This window comes from Vanacampus margaritifer, chromosome 16, assembly GCF_051991255.1.
Source record: "Vanacampus margaritifer isolate UIUO_Vmar chromosome 16, RoL_Vmar_1.0, whole genome shotgun sequence".
Lineage (NCBI taxonomy): Eukaryota > Metazoa > Chordata > Actinopteri > Syngnathiformes > Syngnathidae > Vanacampus > Vanacampus margaritifer.
In genome coordinates this window covers 1,469,827-1,492,179 of record NC_135447.1, presented here as the reverse complement: position 1 = coordinate 1,492,179, position 22,353 = coordinate 1,469,827, and the positions used below count along the sequence as shown (strand labels likewise).

At 41.0% G+C, this 22,353-nt stretch overlaps 1 protein-coding gene across 6 annotated transcripts in view; it reads left to right on the top strand.

The window, feature by feature from the left end:
- cadm1a (cell adhesion molecule 1a) overlaps nucleotides 1–22,353 on the top strand; it is a 283,504-nt gene that overhangs the window by 180,240 nt on the left and 80,911 nt on the right. For all 6 annotated transcript variants that reach the window (XM_077546895.1, XM_077546894.1, XM_077546893.1 and 3 more), the window contains exon 2: nucleotides 21,966–21,983. In XM_077546895.1, the coding sequence (XP_077403021.1) occupies nucleotides 21,966–21,983 (18 nt within the window). The remainder of the gene's footprint in view (nucleotides 1–21,965; nucleotides 21,984–22,353) is intronic.

Here is a 22,353-nt window from a genome sequence, read left to right as displayed (position 1 = left end):
AAGCACTACAGTACTCGGAAAAAGGTGCGCAATACAAAATCGAACTTACAGCATCTCTTTCCGAACATTTTTTGACATGTTCGTATGTACCGTTGTTCGTAACTCGAATGTTCGTAAGTAGGGGAGCGTCTGTATACATATGGGTATACATTTTTATATGTGTGTGCGCGAACATTTATTTTAATAATTGATTCACGTGTCAATTAAAAATGTTGTCAATCGAACCAAATTATTATTTTTGTTTTAATTTGCATCCATGTATTTATTTATTTTATATTTAGACTCACTGCAAGGTAACCACATGAACTGACGATGGCCAGATGTTGTGACGTTTTCCGCCACCATCTTGTGGTGGAGCATCTACAGCTCGTTCACAAGTCAAATTTATGGTCATAGCAAAAAATGTAAAAAAAAAAACAAAAAAAAATGTCTTTGTAACTCGAAAAACGTATAAGTTGAGAGTCGTAACTCAAGGTTAGGACATTGCCTGTGCAGTTGTGTCTGGGCTCGGGGAAAGAAGTGTGTGACAGGCTCAGGGGGTGCGCGGTGGTGGTGGGGGGGGGGGAGGCTTTTGAGTGGCAAATTGAATTAGCGCCGCACGATGCTGTGTGTGCCAGAGTGGCAGGTGTACAGGAGCGCTCTCTGCCGACTTGACGGGCAGCGTCTCTGACAGACGCCGTCAGCTCGCTCGCTCGCACTCGCCGGGGGTTGCACCTTGTGACGGCAAAATGAACGGACGATGGGATCAAGTGGGCTACGCTGTCAGCACTATTGCCTTTTCGCGGGAAGTTGCACTCGCGTGCGAGATAGCATTAGCGCAATTAAAGCGGCGAGCGGCGACGAACAGGAAGTCGTTACGGCAAAGCCGCCAAATGATTCCGTTTGGATGGCAGGCCGTGCCCACGTTTATTTACACGACGTCGCTCGTCTGTCTGGCAAAGTTTTTCTCCTTGGGTGAATTCTCTTGTAAAAAGTTTGTCAAAATCAAGCCATCATTTTTTTTCCCGGTGAAAGACGGGAGCATACTCTTTTGTTTTGATAGGTTTGATGCTTCTGCAATTCTGTCAAAATGTTGTAAGACTGCTGGCAGTTTGGGGTTGGCTGTTTTTAAAAACAGATGACAGTTGAATGAGTTCATTTTTGCCAACTGTATTTTTGAAAAACAAAAAGCATAGACATCTTGTTGAATGTTATTAGAAACAAGTCCTACAAATAAAAGAACCCTCCCTCATAATCGCTATTCCTAGTTTACAGTAAATAAAACAATGACCTCGTGGTTGTGTGTGTGTGTGTGGGGGGGGTGGGGGGGGGTTTGGGGGTGTTGTCAATTAAATGAGACAAAATTGGAAGCCAGTCCAAAAAAAATGAAGCTGTTACTCCACATTTTTTAATTTGGGCCAAGTCCATAATCGTGTATGGTCTCTTGGATGTCAAAAGAAAGCGAGAAACAATGTGTGAGAGTCTTTGTGAAGGAAAGACAGATGCCCGTCGGGAAAGGCTGAGTAAACGGTGCGGACTCTTAAAACCAAATGTGCTGCAGCTTTTTTTATTTTATTTTTTTATTGAGGGGTGTTGTCATGAGGCTTTTTAGGTTATTGTTTAAAAGCCTGGATGGACTTACCTCCTAACAGTCAGCAGAATAACGTGTGCTTTCTCAGCACTTAAGAACCCCCCCCCCCCCCCCCCAAAAAAAAAAAAAAAGCTTAACGGGCAAAATTGCAACCAAGCACTTAGTCAATTTTTTGTTGTTGTTTTTTTAAACATAACCACTTTGGGCCACCCAAAATGAATCACACGTCTTTGGAAGGATAAAACCTAACCTATTAAGCAGCACTTAGCGAGCGTGTACTCCTGAAATGTGTCAATATCTTGCAGGTTAGCGCTTTGTGCTAATTCAGTCCACGGCAGTCACGTGACTGACTCATCGCAGGCCGTCCGAGCAACTCCTTGGCCATATTGTACCGAGTAGGCTCGAAATGTCCGGGGAATTCTCTCCATCCGCTTACCAGAAGCCTGTAGCGTTTATCCTCGGCACAGAGCATATGCTTGGATTTATTTATTTATTTCCTCTGTGATGCCGTGTGAGAGCCACATCTGGCAGTGGAGTCTTCTTGACAGCAATTTGCCTGGCAATATGGTCTTCAAGGGTTGAGGAGATCAAGGACGCAAGCGTTATTAGGAGACTCGTTGACATTCTCTTTGTTAGCCGGGCCCATTTTTTGCGTTTGATCGTCAAATATATCTTATTTTTTCTTTTTGGTGGTTGTATAAAACGAGGGGGCACTAAGTCAAGCTTAAAGATGAGAAGTTTTGGTTGCCGGCATGATTAGAACAACTACGCGATGGACTGTCATCAGTGCGATGAAACCATTACATTCAAAATGTGCTTACCGTATTGTTGTTATTACTATTAAACGTCTAAAAAATATCTGCCTCAAATAAAAACCAAATATCAAAATTTATGGAAACATGGTCTACGTATATAGAATTTTTTAACCTAATTCCGGTTACTTAATTCTGTCTGTTAGCGAGAGCCACCACATCGTGATAACTTACGTTGATGTTTCTGCATTTGGCAATTTATTATTATATTATATTATTAGTATGGGATTTTTTTTAATGGGCTTTAGGTGAACTGATGAATACACACACGCTCGCACGCACGCACGCACATACACATACTCACCCACATACAAAAAAAAAAATATATATATATATATATATGTGTGTATATGTGTGTATATGTATATATATATATATATATATATTTAAAAAAAAAACATTTATTAAATTTTTTTTAATTGATTTGTTTGTTTTGTTTTTAAAAAAAAAAAAAGGAGAGCAATGATGATGTCAAATCGAATGAACAATACTGAGCTTTCCTGAAAAAAAAAAACAAAAAAAACTATTAAATGTCTATTAGTTCTCGGAAGAAACACTGACACCGACATAAGTTGTCTTTTGTTTGTTTGTTTCAGTCGGTCGTTCACTTGTGTTAGTTGGTATTGTCGGTTTGTCGGTTAGCTGCTCATCGGGTCGTGCATTGGTCAGTTAGTGATGTGGTAGGTTGGTTAATCAATTGGCCAGTTACTTGGTTGGTTAACAGGATCATTCAGGAAACAACAGAATCGCTTATCCTTGGGAACGTCTCCGTGGAGACCTGACACCCGGGCCAAGGAGGAAGTCATGAAGTGTTTTTTTTGCCAATCCTGATCAAGTGCAGATTGAGGAATTGTTCCACCTGTTGTCATTCAAATCATTCAAAGTCGATAAAAGTGTGCCTTTTTAAGTTTTGCATGGGTTTTTCCTGGCTCAAATTGAGGCAGAGGTTGGTATCAAACCGACTACGATGGGTGACTACTGATACCAGCTATCGTATCAGTGCCAATACCATTCTTATTTTAAGCTATCGCTACTCAGGGCGGTGACCGATACCATTATGGGCCGCCCCCTTGCAGCCATTTTACGATCAGGGACTAGACATTAGAAAATATATGAATACAAAGTTGCCATTCATTTTTGCCATTTTTTTAACTACAATCATTAAAAATTCATCCACTAGTATATATTAAATTGTAAATATAGTTTAGCATTGTTGTAAAACACTGTTATGTTTATTGTATACACTGTGTTTTTATGACTTTGCCGATGGCCTCGCAACCAGGAAACGGGCGTGTGCGACGGTTACTCCATGATCTGTTTATTCTTTAGTACATTAAAGTAAAAAAAAAAATATGGTGAAAAAAAGAGCTGTTTCTTCTTCGGTTGTTGCTTTAGGTCTTTCTGGTGAACTGCTATTGGTATAGCGCCTCCATAATGGCGCAACACTGCAACTGCAGTTAAAATGTGTTCCCGCCGAGCTCAGTCAACACAGCTGGAGCGCCGTGTTGAGCGACGTTAGTGCCTCAAGCTGGAGGTGGTGAGCAAATTAGGTGGGAGGCGGCCGCCTCTGAATTTTGTACACAGGAAAAACCATGTGAACTTGAATGTGCTAACTCGCTTTACTAGGAATTCAAAGAGCCCACTTCAAAAAGCACCTCTTTGCTTCAGACACAAGTCTATTCATTCATCGTTTTTTTCTTTCTTTCATTACTCCGATGTGTAAAGATATCCAGGCAAGTGCCAGCTTTTTTTGACAATGCCGGTCCAGTGTCTAAGTTACATTTCTCAACTTACTACATCTAAGGGCACAAGCCCACCTGGAATGTTGTGGCTTTTCTTTGTGACTGTGGGGTGCCTTTGTGGTCCGCCACTAAAGCGATAGCAGAGGCGGTCGCCGAGCTGCCCGCGACCTCCGTAAAAAGGATGCGCCGCGACACGGCGGCGGCGGCATGTGGCGAGGACGCCTCACGGGCCTCGGATCTAACGCCGCGAGTCGGGCATCAGCGCGACGTCTTCCTCTGAGTCAACTAAACAAGTTCTGTGTAAACCAGCTCGTTTACAGGCACCACGCAAGTTGTGGGGCGACTTGTGATTGACACATCCGACCGTAACAATTCTCCACCGTCACTGCCGCTTGTGCTCATGACGACTTGCTGATGAATTCATAGCTGAGGCTGAATAGTTTTGAGTTGAAATTCGAACCCTGAAAAACCACTACATTGATTATTTGAGTTGGTCGGTCAAAACAATGATAAACCTCTTTTCCCCGTTTTCTGACATAGTACTGACCACACCAGTAACGGAATCATAATTAGGTTATGGGGAAAAATAATAGCAGGGATGTGATTTTTCCGCTAATTCGCGGAATTCCGCTTTTTTTATCCCCCCTCCCCCCAAAAAAATCAGTTTTTTTTTTTATTATTATTATTATTATTTTTATTATTATTATTTTTATTTTATTTTTTGTAGTTCATTGTGTATGCACATGACTCCGACAGATAACATCTTCTGCTATAACAAAGACATTTGTGGTATGCTCTAATATGAGTTACTTTTCATTTGGTCATGATACAATTATTTGTTCATGAAATTTGAACTCTTCAACATTATTTATGTGTTAACTTAGTAATCACATTAGTTAGATATGATGATATTCTCAGTGATAGTTTTTAAAAGCAAAGGCAGTCCAATGTTTTTGAATGTGACTGATTTTGAGTTGACTAAAACTGCCATTTTATATGGGATAGTTCAATATACATTGAAACTTTATGCTGTTGTTTTGTCTATTTCTTTGTCACGTGAGTGCATTGAAAGTACTTAAAAACACGGAAAACCCATGAGCTCCGGGGGCCCGAAGCCCCCCTTGTCCCCCCACCAGGGCACTGCCCTGGACCTAGCTGGGTGCCGGCGGCCCCCAGACCCCCGGCTAAATTTTCAGATAATTTCACTTTGGTCAAATCACATCCCTGTAATAGTTAGTGTGATCTATTGGGAAAATAATCGTTATTTGCAGTCGTCGTATGAATATCCTGCATTTAACACCTAGTAGCCGTTGACATTAATCAGTAGCCGGGAAGTAGCTCTCAATTAAAAAAAAATCCTTGGCAAGGCAAGTTTATTTGTAGAGCACAATTCCTACACAAGGCAATTCCAGGTGCTTTACAGCTACATAAAATTACAAGAGGGCAAATAAAATCATCCCATAAAACACGAAAATAATCATTAATTCAATTAGACGCGAGGAGTTGCGGATAAAATAGTTGATCTTGTCATTAGGACATCTAAATGAAGATGTCTCAAATCTTCCGGAAGACTGTTCCTGATTTCAACAGCATAAAACTGCAACACCGTTTTTCGCCACATCCCGTTGAAGTGCTCAGAGCCCGACAGAAAGCCAATGCGGACACCCGAGCACGGGACGAATAAGACCCTGTTTTCCGCTTGTGGCCAGGGTTCGATGAGCAGCATTCTGGACGTAGCCGCGACTCTCTTCCAGCTCATTTAGTTTGTGGCCTTACAGAAACCTGCTGGAAACAAACGCATGGATTTGATTTTCTATGTCAGATTTAGACACAATTCCTTTAATTTTGACAATGTTTTTAGAAGGATAGATTTGAACATGATTTTAATTAAAAAAAAAAAACGGTTGGTAGACCTTTGCGACCTTGAACGAACCCTGGGGAGAAATCAACATTCACTACCTTCGCAAACGTTCGTCCCTCAGCGGGATACCAGCTTCATTTCACTTTGTTGATGATTTGATGCTGGTTTTTAATTGTGTTGTCGGTTGGCGAAAACAATTTTGATCGACTGCCATCGATGTCAAGTCGGGTCGTACACTTGCCAGTTGAGGTCTTTGGGTGCCAACGGACGCGCCAAATGTCCCCAACTCTCCAACTGCAAATAGTAGATGAGCTCAGACCCCCCCCCCCCCCAAAAAAATGGTGTTGATTGTCAGTCCTGGCAGTCCAGACCTGAGCCCCCCCGGTGGCCAAATACCCGTGGGCTGCATGTTTTTCCACCCCTGGTTGATGGCAAACTGACTGGTAAGGATTCAATCTGGGGAGCCTCCAACCGCCTCGTCTCCAGATACCAGATGTCAGATAAAGCCTTGGAACTCCAGATGAATAATGCATAAATCGTTGGTGAACTGATGCAGAGTCGTGTCATTTAATCATTAGACGATTGAAGGCCTGATGCGCCGCACAGCCACCCAACGACACCTGCCACGCTTTCTTCACTCATGGACTCATCTTCATTTTTTTTGGTGGGGACACACACAGGAAGGTTTAATAATCCTCCTGGTCATCTGCAAGGAAGACCCCCCCCCTCCCCCACCCCGCATACACTCATGTATACCCGGCCTACCCACTTAAGACACCTGGGCTGTGACTGCTGCCAAGGGTGACGTTTTATAAAACAGACGAAGCAGATCCAAAAATACGCTCAAATTGCCTCATTATTTATTTAAGATGAAGAGAGAGAGAGAGGGAAGAAAAAAAACAGCTTTCAAAAAACATTTTCTTCTAAATGTGTGCTGGTTTTGTGCCTACCATTGCTGTTTTCCACAGGGAATACTCAAGACTCATCCAAAGAGTTTTTTTGCAGCATTGCAGGGACTCGAGGAGTGAATTAAAGCCTCAATCCAAACTCATCTTCATCTGCCTTTTTTTTTTTTTTTTAAATTTAATTTCTCTGAGGATTTTGTCTCGAGCAACTGGCTAAATGGTGTTTTTAGGAAGAAAAAAAAAATCCCCCACACTGATGTGGTTTTAGCAGCAGTCTTGCATCATTATGACGGGGATTGCGGCTGCCACTGAAAAAAGCAAGGTAGGAGCGAAAAGAGGTGGTCAGAATCCTGCCTCTGAACTCGCTTTTCAAGAAGAACTGATGAGCCCCCTTTAGATGGGAACTCTTTGGCTTCTGTAATATCAGACATCGCTTATTTTTGGTAAACCAAAACTCTTCTGGCCTAAATGTTTATCGGAGACTACTGGACTACTTTTTCAGGTGGGTGGACGGGGAGAAATTTGACCCGTGTAAATGATGTTTGGTTTTTTTTACAGAAAAAATCTGATGTTTTTATCTCTGGGATTAGGTCTGGAGGGATTGAATATTTTTTGAATGTATAATTATGACAATAAAAATTGTATTTTACTTGTGAGATGCAGGTATTATTTTGTTTACTTGGCTCACGTTCGCGTACTTTATTCATTTTGTTGGGAAAAGCCGGAATAAATGTTAATTTGGAGATTTTTCAATTTGAGATTTTGCTTCAACTATTGTTTCATAATGAACTTGAGTTATTTGAGTAATCGTCTTTCTTCAAGGTTTGCTCTGAAACAATTGTGATGTAAATCTGATAACATGGAACGTGACGATTTTCTAAATTGTAAAAAAAAAATAAAAATATGCTCCTTGTCTGATTCACTTTTTTGACAAAAAAAAAAATGAAAGGCCGTTGAAATGATCACGTTACGCATGTTTACGATCGGGTTTTTCAGTCTTTTTTTGAATAGCATGATTTTAAGGGGCATTTTTGTTTTAATAATATTTGAATCCAAAAATGATCATAACTATAAAACCAGAAGTAGCAATTAGAAAAGTGAAAACCGCATCAAACAAGGTGTTATTTTCTTACTTTGAGACAGAAACTTTTTCCCGCCTTCATTATATTTTTTGTTTTCCGTCTTTTCCTCAGAAGAACCACTGAGCGTACGTTTTAAATGGCTTGAGCTAGTCGGTGAAGATGATGCGCTATTAGCATCTTCAGGAATGGAAGTCTTATTGATGCGCGTCAAGTCCTCGGGGGGGTTCCGCTCAAAGGACATTTGGGGTCTTTCATCCCTGACATGAAGGTGGCGGGAAACATTATTGAGGCTCCACAACATGATAGCGGTTTCCTTTTTTTTTTTTCTTTTTTTTTTTTTTTTGCGCTTTTCTCGCCGCTTGAAAGGCAAGAGTCATCTTTCTCCACCCTTTGAAAGAGAAGCCTTATACTGTAATTGACTGAAATAGCTGCTCTTTTCTTCGCTCCTGCTTTTTAAGATAATTGCTATTTATGAAGTATTTATGGTCCATCATCTGCCGGTGTCATCGCCGCGCATTGCGGAATATATGTGCAGGATGGGGGAAAAAAAAATGTTGTTGTTTTTTTTTCTTTTTGCATGCAAGAAGTGTGTTTCGTGTTGTGCTCGGCCGATATTCATGAATTCCACTGTCCTGCGTCGGTGCACTTATATAAAAGCGTAAACAGCCCCTGGAGGGGTTTGGGTGGTGTGGGGTGGGGTTGGGTTGGGTTGGGCTTCTCTTATTCGTGTGCAATATCAGCGACTGGGTGTTGGTGTCCCCTGACGTCTTTGATATAAATTTAAGATGCTGCTGACTCTGCAGTTGCTAATTGAGAGATGGTAGAATGCCGTTAAAGCATATGGTCAATAAAAGTAAATTGGATGGTGTTTATAGATTGCTTGTGAAGTGAAGGGGAAGGCGGCGAAGTTGGTGCTTTGCCATCAGTTGCGGTGGCATTCGTCAAGGTCCAAATATATTTTTTGGTTTGGTATTTGAGTCATCAAAACTGTATCTTAGTCGCACATTTATTTATTTTTTTAGTCGGGCACTTTTTTTTTTTTTTGACTCAAAAGTCCTTACTTTCACAAGTAGTAAATATCAGTTGTGAATGACCAGCATTGGAAAAAAGATATATTTGAAGGAGCCTTTGAAATGCCCTTGAAATTGCTGCTTCAAACCACAGTAGGAGAACGTCTGTTCATTTTCAGCATGGGTTCTTGAGACTTCAGACGTATTACATTATGACTCGTTACAAGTCATTTGAAAGTCATTTGTCGTGTTGTAATTTTGCTCTCTCGTCACCGCAACGTTTCATCACTAAGGATATTTTGGTCAAGGAGTTATTGAGGATTTCGTGTTGGATGGCGCGTCATCAACTTTGCCCCCCAATGCTAATTACAGCTCACACAAGATCGATTTGAATAATGTCAGTGGTTTTGGAGATGCAGCAAAAAAAAAACTGAAAACGCAAAAATCCAAAGGAACGGAGAAATCGGAGTACATTCTTTGATAGTGAATTAGGGCTGCTCGATAATGAAGAGAATATTAATCATGATTATTTTTGGTAATAATTGAAATCACGATTAGGACGATGATTTATTTTTGGGTACGAATCAAGAAAATGTTTAAACGTAAAAATTATTAAGACAAATAAAATTCTATGAAAGAAATTGCTTGACTCATTGAGCCATTTTCAGCAGCAAACATGTCATATTTTATCCAGAATGCATTTTGTAACAATTATTTTTCATGTACATTTAGTACCTTAAAATCCAAATTTTTCCACTTGCTGTCGACTAAAGATAACATAACGTGTGCTGAGGAAGTAGGTAACGACCAATCATGGCTCAGTTTGCTGGCCAAGCCAAGAAAACAGGTGAGCCGTCATTGGTCGACTTCCTCAGCACAGGTAACGTCATCGTCAGTTTGTTTTTGAAGTTATCAAGAAAAATAATCAAATTCATTCTGGACAAAATGTTAACTTCTTTAACTTTAAACACTAATTATGGAAGTTTCTTTTGGATGAAACAAAATTTATTAAATTAGTTATTTTAAAACGTAGGTGCAAATGTATACATTTAAACAGCTCAATATTAGTATTAATAATCTTTTTTTGTGACAATTATGCTGATTTTGTAGTTGTGGAGTGTAATAATTGAAATTGAAATTGAATTTCGAATTGCACAGCCTTATAGTGAATGGAATGAAAGATCTAATGACATGCGCTGATTGATGGATTTGCTTCTTGAGTTGAGTTTTAGGCAATTATTAGTTTTTTTTTGTTTTTTTTTTAAATAATGTTGTTAAGCATAAAGGTGGGCACTTCCATCTCTCCATCGTTGATGATTTCAGTGAGTGCTTTATGATGCAAAGCCGACTGAAGCAGTTTTTCATCCGTCGACCCGGGTCAGTACAGAAGGTCCTTCTCAGTCCATGTATTTTTTCGAGGCCTCGCGTCGTCAAGAACTGCTGTAGAGTGTTGACTGAAGTCTGAAATGCACACACAAAAAAAAGTCCATATAACGAATACTAAAGAAAACGACAGATACCTTCAAAATCTATCCAAGCACATGAACAAAAAATGTTGTACTTGCTCACTTCCCATTACTGACGTATGGTGAGCGGAATCATAAGACAAACGGCAATGTCAAGGTTATTGTGGGAACAAAATAACATGCTTGGTGTTGTTCTTGCCGTTGCGGTTCTACGCCGTTCGGGGCTTTATCTCTCCCGCTGCGCTTATCCCACTCGACGGCTTTCTGTCCACATTGTGAGCGACGGAGCTAATTGTTCCTGCTCATGCATTTCTCTGCAGATTCAATTACACGCCACTTTGGACAGCATGAAAAAAAAAAAAAAATGAGGGTGGGAAACCAGGGTCCCGCCCGCTATGTGTGTGAGAATGGAAGAAGAATGAAGAGGTGGAAGGGGAACATTAAAGAAGGGAATAGGAGTGGTCCCTTGAGTCATATATTTATGTAAAGGGAGGGCATGTAAGACCACTGGAGTATGCACTTAAAACCCCTGGGCTTGACGCTGGCCATTTGTGTGCACTGTGCTTCCTTTTTTCGAACCTCTTCAGCTGTGTTAATTTGAATGTAATGAAAGTTTCCATGGGTGGTGAACTTTGTTTGATCTTGTAATTTCCAATTCTTTTTTTTTTTAGCCATTGTTTGGATTATTATTTTTTGGGCTTTGAATTGTGAGCAAATAGCAGCAGTTTGTCAGATAGTGAATCATTTTACAAAAAAAGGCTTCAAGCTGTTGACTGCCACCTCCAGTTTACTAGCAAACTATATTTAAAAGAAAGATAATTGCACTTGTGTATGTAAAATAACCATAAAGCTTTACCTTACTGAAGTCTGTTTAGCTTAAAGCTAGCAAACAACGTAAAATGTTGCAATGTTATAACACACTAGAAGGGGCAGCACAATGTCCATCAAAGTGGAGTAAAAAATAAGAGTTTAATTTTTTTCAATACGGTATGTTTTTATAAACCGATCATTTAGTTCTACCACTGAAATGAAATCATTAATAAATATCATAATCAGTATTTGGTTCAGTTTTTTGTGTTGTCTAAAAATGATTATTAACCATTATTTTAGGAAAGTGACGATATTATTGACGTGTTATTTTTTCTGATTAACAAGCAAATAACAAAAATGCTTTTTTTTTTTTGTGGGGGATTATACGTGGTCATAGAACGAATTCGTTTTACAAGAAAAAAATGTGGTCCTGAAAATATCCGGCAATGCAATTGTGTATGTGAAGTGTCAATTGAAGGGTTAAAAAAAATGATAGGATATTTTATTACGTTTCTCTGATAAAAGTTAATGCAGTAAAAGAGGCAAAAACTTCATAAATCTGAAAGTATAGACCTGGTCTTGTTTAACTGAAAGGCTAGTAAAATGGGACAAGGCCTGAGGGTTAGCGAACCCCCTCGTCCCCCGCTCCCCCTCCCCTTTTATAATGATTGGCGCCGGCCTCCCAAATAAGAAGATTAGCTTGCGCCTGAGCCAGGCCGGAAATAATGTGCCCCCACCTTAGCTGGGCTGCGGTTTGACACAGCAGAAAATAGGCTGCGGAACAAAAATGGAAGCTCATTCGTCTGCGTCGCCATTGTGTCAAATTGGACGTGCACTACGGCGTATCTGCGCCAGTTCACGCCGCACCCATGCGCACGTCGGGAATACACTAGCAGGGGCCGGCGATAGCGTGGAAAATGAAGTGCCGCCGACTGTAACGCCTTGTAGTAATTTATTTCCTCCTGCTTATATCGGGCCTGTTACTTGGGAGCCCGCGCAGAGAAAATGGCCTCTTGTTATTGTAGCTCTTGATCAGGCGCTGATAGGTCAAGACGACCGCTCCGAGCGAGGAATATTGCCAACGCCGCGTCTTATGTCTTGACTGTAGGGCACGCTCTCCTTTTGTGCGACGGGATTAAAGCATCCATCTTGCTCGCCCGCTTCTCCCCGCTAATGGTATTAGGAAAAGGGTGGATAGGTTTCAGGGGGTTCTGTTAAGGGACATCTGATACGGGCACCGGCTGATTCAATTAAGTAAAGAGCAAGGCTGGAAGGGATCGAGTGCATTGCGTAATAGCCTCCAGCGTGAAGCCTTTTAATCTGTAAAACGCAGACAAACAAAACAAAAAAACACAAGTTCTACTCTCATTAGCAAAGGACTTTTAAAGGGTCAACGAAGAATAGATATACTGTGGCGGATATTTGTCAAAACATTACGTAGATGTAGAGTATTTAATTTGGTTTGGTTTTGCTCCGGGCCTTGTTAAGCAAGTTATAGTATTGTGTAGTATGCCGAGTCGTCTAAATTAACTGCTATGCTCAACCTTCAAACAAAACAACGAAAGGTCAAATTTTAGCAATGCATCAGACAAAATCACTTGAGGGACATCTGAACATGTCCAAACAAGATGAGCACAAACCACAATGTTAGACTTCCTCTTTGTTATATGGAATTTGGTCAAGCTGTGACCTTGTGCAGTCAACTTATTGCATTGACAACAACAAAAAATTCACACAATGTCTGGTCACCTGTCTTTCAAGTATAAATAATTCAGATTTGGTAGTGTTGAAGAAAATTATCTTTTTTCTTCTTTCCGCGTGTTCGTTTTCTTTCATGTAGTGAGAATGTTGGTCAGTCACTTCGAAGCTTTTATTTCTACAGAATATTCCGGGCACAAGTGAGTTCCAGACAACGGCTGCAGCCTCTCACAAATGCGAAGATTTCAGAGGACTTACTTACATTCTTATACTATCTTGAAGGGCGGTACCACTAAAGCCCCTCCTAGTAAACAGCCCACCCGGAGTTCACCGGACATGAGATACTTTAAAAACATCATACTAACACATTGACTTCAACTACAGACAAATGATCTATTGTTGTGGAAAATAGAGGCGGTCCTCCAGACATGCTGGCAGAAATCGCGACAACACTCACAAAGACACATCCACAGATAAAAGTTCTACTGAGGAAATAAGGAAATTAAAACAGTTATGACTAAATCTGGGCAGAAAACCCTCTTCAGTAGGAATCCAATATAACCTTTTGGACAAGTTCATCTTTAAAAGGCCCTCAACCATCAAACACTTGGTTAACAATGACCGTGTGAATGTGAGTTCTTAGAAATGTGGCGTTGTGTTGCAAGTCGTCAAACTGCGGCGTCGGTTATAAGTGTGTCAAGTTTGGTAGCAATCAGACCAAATTGAGAGCATCATTCTCTTTACGAGGCCCCTGGAAATGCTCGAAAATGGCCAAATTCCTGTTTGTTTTTCCAACATAGATTTGTGAGACTTTCTTAGCCACGGGGGCTGCAATTTCTCACAAAACAGGCCAATTTCGGGACATTGCCGACAAAAGCTTACATGCTCTGAAAGTACTTGGAAGTAGCTGGCTGGAGAAAAAAAAAACGATGAAAAAATAAACACTTTAAGATGTTTTACCGGCGTCACACGTGTACACTCATCAAGTCACTCCATGACCAATCAGTTTTGCTCCTATAATGACTGATGTTGATTTTGTCCACTGTCTGTCAAATCCAGCCAATGGCGGTACAGTCAGAACACACTGTCAGGCGAGACTTTAGAAACCCAAGTTGCACAGACTTGGAGTTATGCATGCCGACTGATTGAATTGAATTGCAGAGTTTCTGACCGGGTTTGTCATTTTCCACATTGTCCAATTAGCTGGCGTGCAAACTTCACACCAACCGGAAGTGAAGCATGTGTTTTATAACATGGCTACAACAAACTACGATGTTTGTTTGCTTTTTCTGTATTTGTTAGTTATGCTCTTTCTAGGTGTTAATATAACTGCCTTAGCTGAGGTAATAATAGCAGCCTTATGGTGCCAGAAAAGCATTAAACCTGTAGATTTTTTTTTTTTTTTTTTTTTTGTCAGCATTAACAGTTTTCAAGGTGCGAACCGGCGGAAATGTAACAGAAAGTGACGAGAGTATTTCTAGCCGACATATGCCTTTTGTCAAGAGCGGCTTAACACCTAAAAATCGACTTCCGCAACCTACAGGCAATCCGATATCTTTATGTTCTCCCATATGACCTTCCCAACTGAAGTATCTCCTCTCCAAGCTCCAAGGTCACCCGTTTCACAGGCACGGCCGGCCGCCGCTGCTGTTGATGGATGCATCGTAAATTGGAGGCAATTCAAAGCATTCGAACCCGAAAGAGAGACGGCTTCACTTGAATGCCCCCCCCGGCTAGATTTCTTATGCATGAGGACTTTCATAGTGTGAACCCCAAATCAGTTTGTCCACTTCCTCTCCACTCCGGCACAGTCGAGTGGGCCGCCCATCGCTGCGCTCTTCGGTGTCTCTTCGCACCAGCAGGTCCCAACGCTGTCTGGAGCCATTGGGTTTCCATTACCGCAAATCCATTCTGCTCATTTAAAATTGATGCTTGTGGACCTTCGCTTGACCTCCTGAGATAAGGGGGGCCCCCCCAAGTCTTTTCCCTTTTAAAACACCTCAAGGATTGTACTCGGAGCAACCGTCACCCGTCCCCGCCCCTGCTTATCGCTCTTTGTGTGGTAATATTTGAGCGGATGGAAAATGTACTCTTGATTGCTTCCGATTTTATTTTTCTGAGATGAGAACTTTTTCTTAGTTGGCTTTTTTTGGAATATGGAATTTGTTGGAATTTTTTTCTGTATTGCTACCTGAATTTGTACGCAAACCTTCGGAACCTTCCATAGTTTATCAGTGACGTTGTAGTAGTGTCATCATTTCAGTAAATATTGGTATGAAAAACAGTAAATATCAAACAATCCAATGGAAAAAAAAAAGGTTGGGTTTGATTATGTGTCACCATCGTCATTGTAGTTCCTTCCTGCAGTTGCAGCTCGTGGCAAAGCATCTCTGATGTTTGCTTCACCAATGAAAAATTGTAAGAACCCTACAATAAGGTATTGTTGTGTAATGCCGTAATCTTTTTAAAAACTATTCTAGATCAAGTCATAATTGCAACAAATGTTTGTATGGAAACCTCTTCTGTGGCACAAATAAAAAACCAAATGATTTTATTTTATTTTTTTTTTTAAACGGCAGTTACTGAGTACGTGTGACCAGTCACGACATTGTAATATCAATGTTCAAGCGAGTTAATCGCACGCCTTCTGAAGCTGAAACGTTCAGATGTCAGTACAACTGAAACCGGTTTTGTCAGGACTTCTGCAGTCCATCTTGAAGGATTCCGATTTGACTAGATGTCAACTCCATAACAAGGGGTTAGGGAATGAACGTGTCAACTGATAAACTGCGATCAAATTGCGACGATCGTTTCTACCGCGTTTGATGTCACAGAGAGCAGGAAACGAAGAAAGAACCACAACCCAGGTATCAGACATTCACATATGTTGAAACACGGCGACAGGTGACCCCCCCCCCCCCCGCCCCGCACTTACGAAAACAACTAGGGAATTTCGTTTGAGACTGTCTGCCAGAGACAAAAGTGCACTCCATTTTGCTCCCATTGCTTTGAAGACACAATCAAATTCGGCACAGCTTATTAATTCTTAATGATCAATGAATCCATCTTAATGACTATTGCTAGTGTGGCCCATCATATTAAAATGTCTTCTCTTGGAGCCTTATTAAGCCCTGGTCACAACTTTCTGCTATTTTGAGTGATTAAGAAATAGAAAATGGACTCCCATACAGTATATAACATGATTTTTTTTTTTTTAACAGTTTCTTGTACATGCTGTTTTATTTGCCGAACATTTAAATTCTCAGTGGCTCACGTGAAAACAAAACTGAAACAAACGATGAGAAATTGTTTGTATTTTTTGCTGGTATAATCTCTGAAGAATGTTTCGGGACATTTGGACTAATGGTTTTTAATGAACCTCAGCTTATGAGCACAATCATTTGTGTAACATAGAGTGTACACAATCCACCAGATGGGACCGCAAGCAAGCCCGAGCATGCAGAAATGTTAGCGGTAAGGAGCAGCTTGACACATAAAGTTTAACTGTCACGAGCGGGGCTTTATTGTGTTGACTTGTTTCTCCGGCTGCTTCTATCCGGTGCGGTCAACGCAAGCGAAGGTTGTTTGAAGTGGCTGTTGGTGGAGGGAGGCTACAAAGCGGGTTTTCTCAGCCTTATCGGCAGGACAGACCCCGGCGTGCTAATCTCTGTGTCCCAGAGACAGCCAGAGGTAAAAACCCAGCGTGGATGGGTGAGCAGCATCCAAGAAGAGCGAGAGAAAAAAAAGCGAGAGGCATATTGGAAAGGAGGGGCTGGAATGGGAATGGGGAGAGGGTGGGGGGGGGGGGGTAGGATATGTTTATACCTCTTAGGTTACATCAAGTGACAACCGTATTACAGCTCAGTGCATAACAGAGCAAAAAAATCCTTTTGCGAAGAGAGGCCGGTTTATAAACAGTCCTGCGAGCGGGTCTCTTAGCAACCGCACAAGTTGGTTTGAAGCGTCCTTCGGAAGTGCTCCGAACAGCAAGTGAAAATGTAGCCTCTGTCTCATTCGAGGTCACTTAATGAATGCGCAAACTAATCGCCCCATAACTGACCTTTTGATTCACAGTTGTGGGAAGTTATTCTTCGGGAGGCAGCCTGATAGTCAATAAACAAGATGAGAACTGAATAGATTCCAGGTGTCTGCCAAGGCCAAACAAACTCAATTTGCATCAGTTCTGTGAATCATGTGAGTGAGGCGGCTTTAAAGAGAAAGAAAGTACATGTCAGAATTCGTTTTGTGGAAACTCGCCAAGCCTGAATAGAACAGTATCACATGCCAGGTACTTTTTTGGTACTAGTTTTGAGTCCTCAGTGTTACCCCACAGTGAGCTCGAAAGGTTTTATGTCAATCTGGAATGATTTGCGGCTGTGACAGCAACCTGGTAGAAACCCAGTTTGGGGCAACGATTTGAGACGAACCCCTTCCAGTGCTAGCCGTTCCCCCAATGCAGGCCATGATTGACATAAACACTCTTTTGTGGCAAAAACTGGTGGTCCATCTTACAAATGAGTTGGACCGCCCTCAAATTTGGATCTGATGCTTTGTTTTGGATGCTAGTGTCTTGCGATATAGGTTTTAGGCCTGGCCTGAGTTGCTATTGAGGGTTTGGAAGATTTTGGGGACAACCTGAACGATTCAGGGTCCAATGTCCAGTGGTGATGCTGTGCAAATAGTAAGTTAGCCACTAACTAGCTACCTGAGAAAAAAAGGATAATGTCCCAAAAAAGACATGTAACACGAAATGGCTCATCTTGTTATATAAGGATATGCTAAGCTCAAGAACTACGTACACGTTGCTGGTTTTGTTCCGAACAGGAAGTTGTGGCCCCGTCGTTCGGTAATGAAATGGCATTATGATTATGCGTGAAAGCCGCCGGAATACAGGTAGGGTTGTTAACCCAGAGCTGACTGTGATACACTTTGTTACATTCTCCACACTTGATTTAGCGCCGTGACTGGTTTAAGGGAAAGACAATTGGATCGGGTGCTATTGATAATTAGTTTTTAATGTGCCACACTCATCATGTCCAATTTCATGCCCCTTAGGCAGCTGATCGCAGATTTAATCAACACATTATTGCTTGCTATACTTAAATTTAGGGAAGGGTAGTTGAGGGTTTTGGGGGGGGGGGGTGTAGAAGGGTCACATGCTGGTTGAGGTTTTTGAGGTCGTTCTTTCAGTTTTTGTCACTTTGTTCAAGGAGGCTTTGAGGTCTCTCGTGGACTGAATGCCAAGCTGACAAAAAAAATTGTGTAGCAAACCTATCAAATACAAATTGTCGCGAACTTCATTAAGCAATCACGCTTTTGAGAAGCTAGCGCTTTCAGATAACGTTAAACTGCACCAAAACTGCAGATCTGTTTGGATTGTTGGCTTCGACATGAAAGTGTTACCACGTAGTCTGGCTGTTGTTGCAAAATTCAGAGCAAGTAACTTAATGACACGTTTTCCAAAATAGGCAGCAAACAACCAGGGCCAAATCCAAAATTTTACCCAACCGCCTCCACTCCTTAAAACCTTTGGTCATGTCATCAAATATCAATTTAAATATGTCTCTATAGTGTGACTCAAACATTGAGACATGAGAGATCAATAAAGGCGAACCCGCTTATGTAACAGTCATCGCCGCAGTGGTCCGAATGTCTTCCACTCTGCCCGGATGATTCATGTTTAATGCATCTCCACCGTCCTCGCCACTTTACCTCCACTATGCCAACCGCCAGTTGGGGCGGTATCGTGAAAGCTCCCGCAGGTCTCACAAGAAGGCAAAGTGGCGGTTATTTTTGCACCCCTTCCACATTGACTTGGTAGTCCATGTCTTGTTTACGGCTGTGGGAAAGAACAAACTTCCCGGCGTGAGTGGGTGAAAGTGGCTTATATTCCTTTTTTTTTTTTTTTTTTTTTCTGGAGAGCTCAGTATTGTTCGTTCGGTAATTTTACCGATTTGACATATCATCATTGCACTCTTTTTTTTTGTATGTGGGTGAGTATGTGTATGTGTATGTGCGTGCGTGCGAGTGTGTGTGTATTCATTAGTTCACCTAAAACCTATTAAAAAAAATCCCATACCGTTCACCTAAACCGAACACTTCCAGCCAGAGTCGTGACCTGAGGAAGGACCAAAGGAAGCAAAGTGAAATCCAGCACCGACCAGTGGCTTATATTCCTGCCGGCCACTCCATTAGCTTCACCAATACAATGTAGAGACGAAAATGTCATTGCAAAACAAAGATGCCCATACAAGTTAGTGCTGTAAATGTGTTTAATACAGTGTTTCTTAACCCGGGTTTGATCGAACCCCAGGGGTTTGTTGAGTCAGTCTCAGGCTGTTGTGATTGTACGTTGTGTTATTTTGTATACTCTGTAGTCCTACTACACTCGCTACACTGAGAGGAGTTCAACAGACAAGTTCTGGCGACGGGTGGAAGCGATCCAAATACTTTTCGCCGTCTTAACAGTTGCCACAAACTTAAGTATAAAGTGTGTGAAGCTGCGCAATCCAGGAGCCCCAGTGGTAAAGCTGTCCACAAGTTAGGGTTCGTCATATTTTATGCTTTTGTAATGATCCTTATTTGCATCTTGTCAGAAAGGGGAAGAAATTCTGTAGTTTTCTTTCAGTAAACCATTTATATTGCACTTTTCTCGTGAATAGATCTCAGAACAGGATTGGCTTGATTATAGTTTAGAGGCTATTTTTATTTAAGATATGCTTTTATTTAACTGTGCGCCTTGCAGTGATTTAGTTTAAAATGTTTATGCAGCGTTTATATTTACATTTTATTATTATTATTATTTATTTTATTTTTTGTTGTTTTTTTTCTACATTTTATTATTTGAACAACTGGGCATTTTCATGAACCAGGTGAAGAAACCCGTTTATTATTTATTCATTTGATTTAGCCACTATTCACTGAAATATCCGGTTTCAATAAAACTACTTGTGACATGTCATATTTGGCTTTTGACTGAAAATTCTCTTGCAGGGAAAAAAATAATATATATATCGTATATCTATATTAAGCCAAAATAAATCGGGATATGAATTTTGCTCTTTATATACGGTACATGTGCCATATGCTTCGCTGTGGGATGCGGAAATAGTGGCATTTCCTTCCATATCATTTTCACAGCACTCCTCATGTGCCACCACCGCTTCTACGGATTCCTCCGTTTCCAACCCCTCCGTTCAATTCCCGCCTCTCAGCCTCGCTCGCGCCGCTAATTGCAATATCACCGTGATTGAACATTGGCTGAAGTTGAAGAGGAAGGAAATAGGTTCTCTCATCAAGAGCCGCTGCGTAGTTGGTGTCCCGATGCCCACTTGGCAGCAAGACGCTCGTCACTAGCGCGGGCCAAGGCTGTCGTTTGGCTCCGGGGCTCGATTCCATACAGACAATAATTAGCCATACGAATGAGTTTTCAAGTAGCGGGAAGTCATGAAGAACACATTCTTTGTTCCTCTGCCTAAGTGTTTTTTTTTTTTTTCAGCTATCTGTAATTTACCGGAGTATATATTTATCTGACTACTTATTATTTGAGTCAGCACTTGTAATTGTATTTGATTTTGCAGAAGTATATGTATTTCCACTTAACTCATTCAAAGAGTAGTACTTAGTACTTCTGTGACAATATAAGCACCAAATGACTAAAAGAAAGACAATAGCCCCGATAAACCCTCGCCCAGCAGCGTTGGAGGTTAGACTTCCTCATTGAGTGGATTCTACTTAAATCAGAACTGAAATCCATAGCGGTTTTTTGTTTCCCGACTGTGGGCCTCGATGAAAGAAAATCACAAAAATTGGACATATATGCTTTTCACTATTTTCATACTAGACATGGGTGCTAAATCAGTGATACTTAACCTGGGTTTGACCGAACCCCAGCAGTTCAAGACACACACACCCGTCTCAACTGTTGTGATGGTACATCATGTGATGTCTTTATTATTGTAATCCCTTCATACTAGCTGGCTAATAAAAAAAGAAAGCGAGACAAATGTGCGCAGTATGAATTCACATGCGTAACAGAACGTATGGCGTTCCACAGGGTTCAATTCTGGGGCCTCTGCTGTTTTCATTGTATCTGCTGACCCTGGGGATTCCATCTTAAGAAAAGAGCAAAAGTGCTTTATAAATATAAAGTTGAGTCGAGTGATGGCATGATTTGCAATTTGAAGTTGAGCAATTTTAGTCTGGCACAAGTCGCTGTCTAGCAAAACTAAAGGAAACCCTTTAGGTATTTCCACTTAACTCATTCAAAGAAGAGTTCTGCCAATCGTTTTCTTAGTACTTCTGTGACAATATAAGCACCAAATGACTAAAAGAAAGACAATAACCTTCTCTTTCATCAGAAAAAAAAAGTTGTTTTTTAGCTTTTTCCGTTCTTTAGTATTAAGCAGCATAACATGGGTTGGTTTTACCAAAGCACAAGTTTCCAAACAAAAAGTGGAGGATGCTCATGGACTGTTTTTGGGGAAAAAAACAAGTCGACAACAAAAAACAAGACTAAGAAAGGTCATTTTCCTTGTGCAGTATTGAAGCTATGTTATGTGAAGATCTTCATCGTGACTCTGACATGTGGACACTCCACAATTTGGTATGCGTCCATGCGGGGAGCTATGTCTTTTTTCTCTTTTTTCTTTTTTTAAATTCCATCCACTCTGCCTCAATTTCACGCTGTTAGTCCAAAAATGCTGCAATAACGTGAATGTTCACTTTGTATTTATAGGCGACTCTTTTTTTTTTTTTTAACAGCCTTTTTTTTTTTTTCCACTTACATTCAAAGGTCAACGACCGCCCATCTCTCTAATAAGCTTTTAATGATGAACCATTAGCGTTTTTCAGTGGCAAAACAGCATGAAAGCGCATTCCCTCCCTCCCGCATTTACTTTTATTTATATGTTAGCAGCACGAGCCTCGATGCAAGTGATCATAAATCTCTAACTTTCCCTTTCTGTATTTCTCCCCCCCCCCTCCTTCTCTCTCTTTCCACCACTGCAGGAGCTGCACAGATTCCAGGTAGGCCCAGTCCAGTAATTCTACTGTCATTTTTTTTTTTATAATTAGAACTTACCCTACTAGGTATAAAACGTATCTTCCGGAAACTGTGATGTTGTATATTGCTACTGCTACAACGATTCTTTCATAGTAATACTCATCACACGATTGTAATTTGCCATGAATTGTTGTCACTGTGTTTTTCTTGGTATCAGCAAGTAGGTTGTGGCTCACTACTGCTCGTAACATAAAGCTCCGGTAAAACAAATGGCTGATGAAAATGAATAGAAATATGTATTTCCTCTGGCAGCAAATCAAGCCATGCGGTCTCTCTAGCTCGGCTCCCCCCCGTCTCCGCCGAGCTTTTTAATCTAATTAGCGGCGCCGGTGA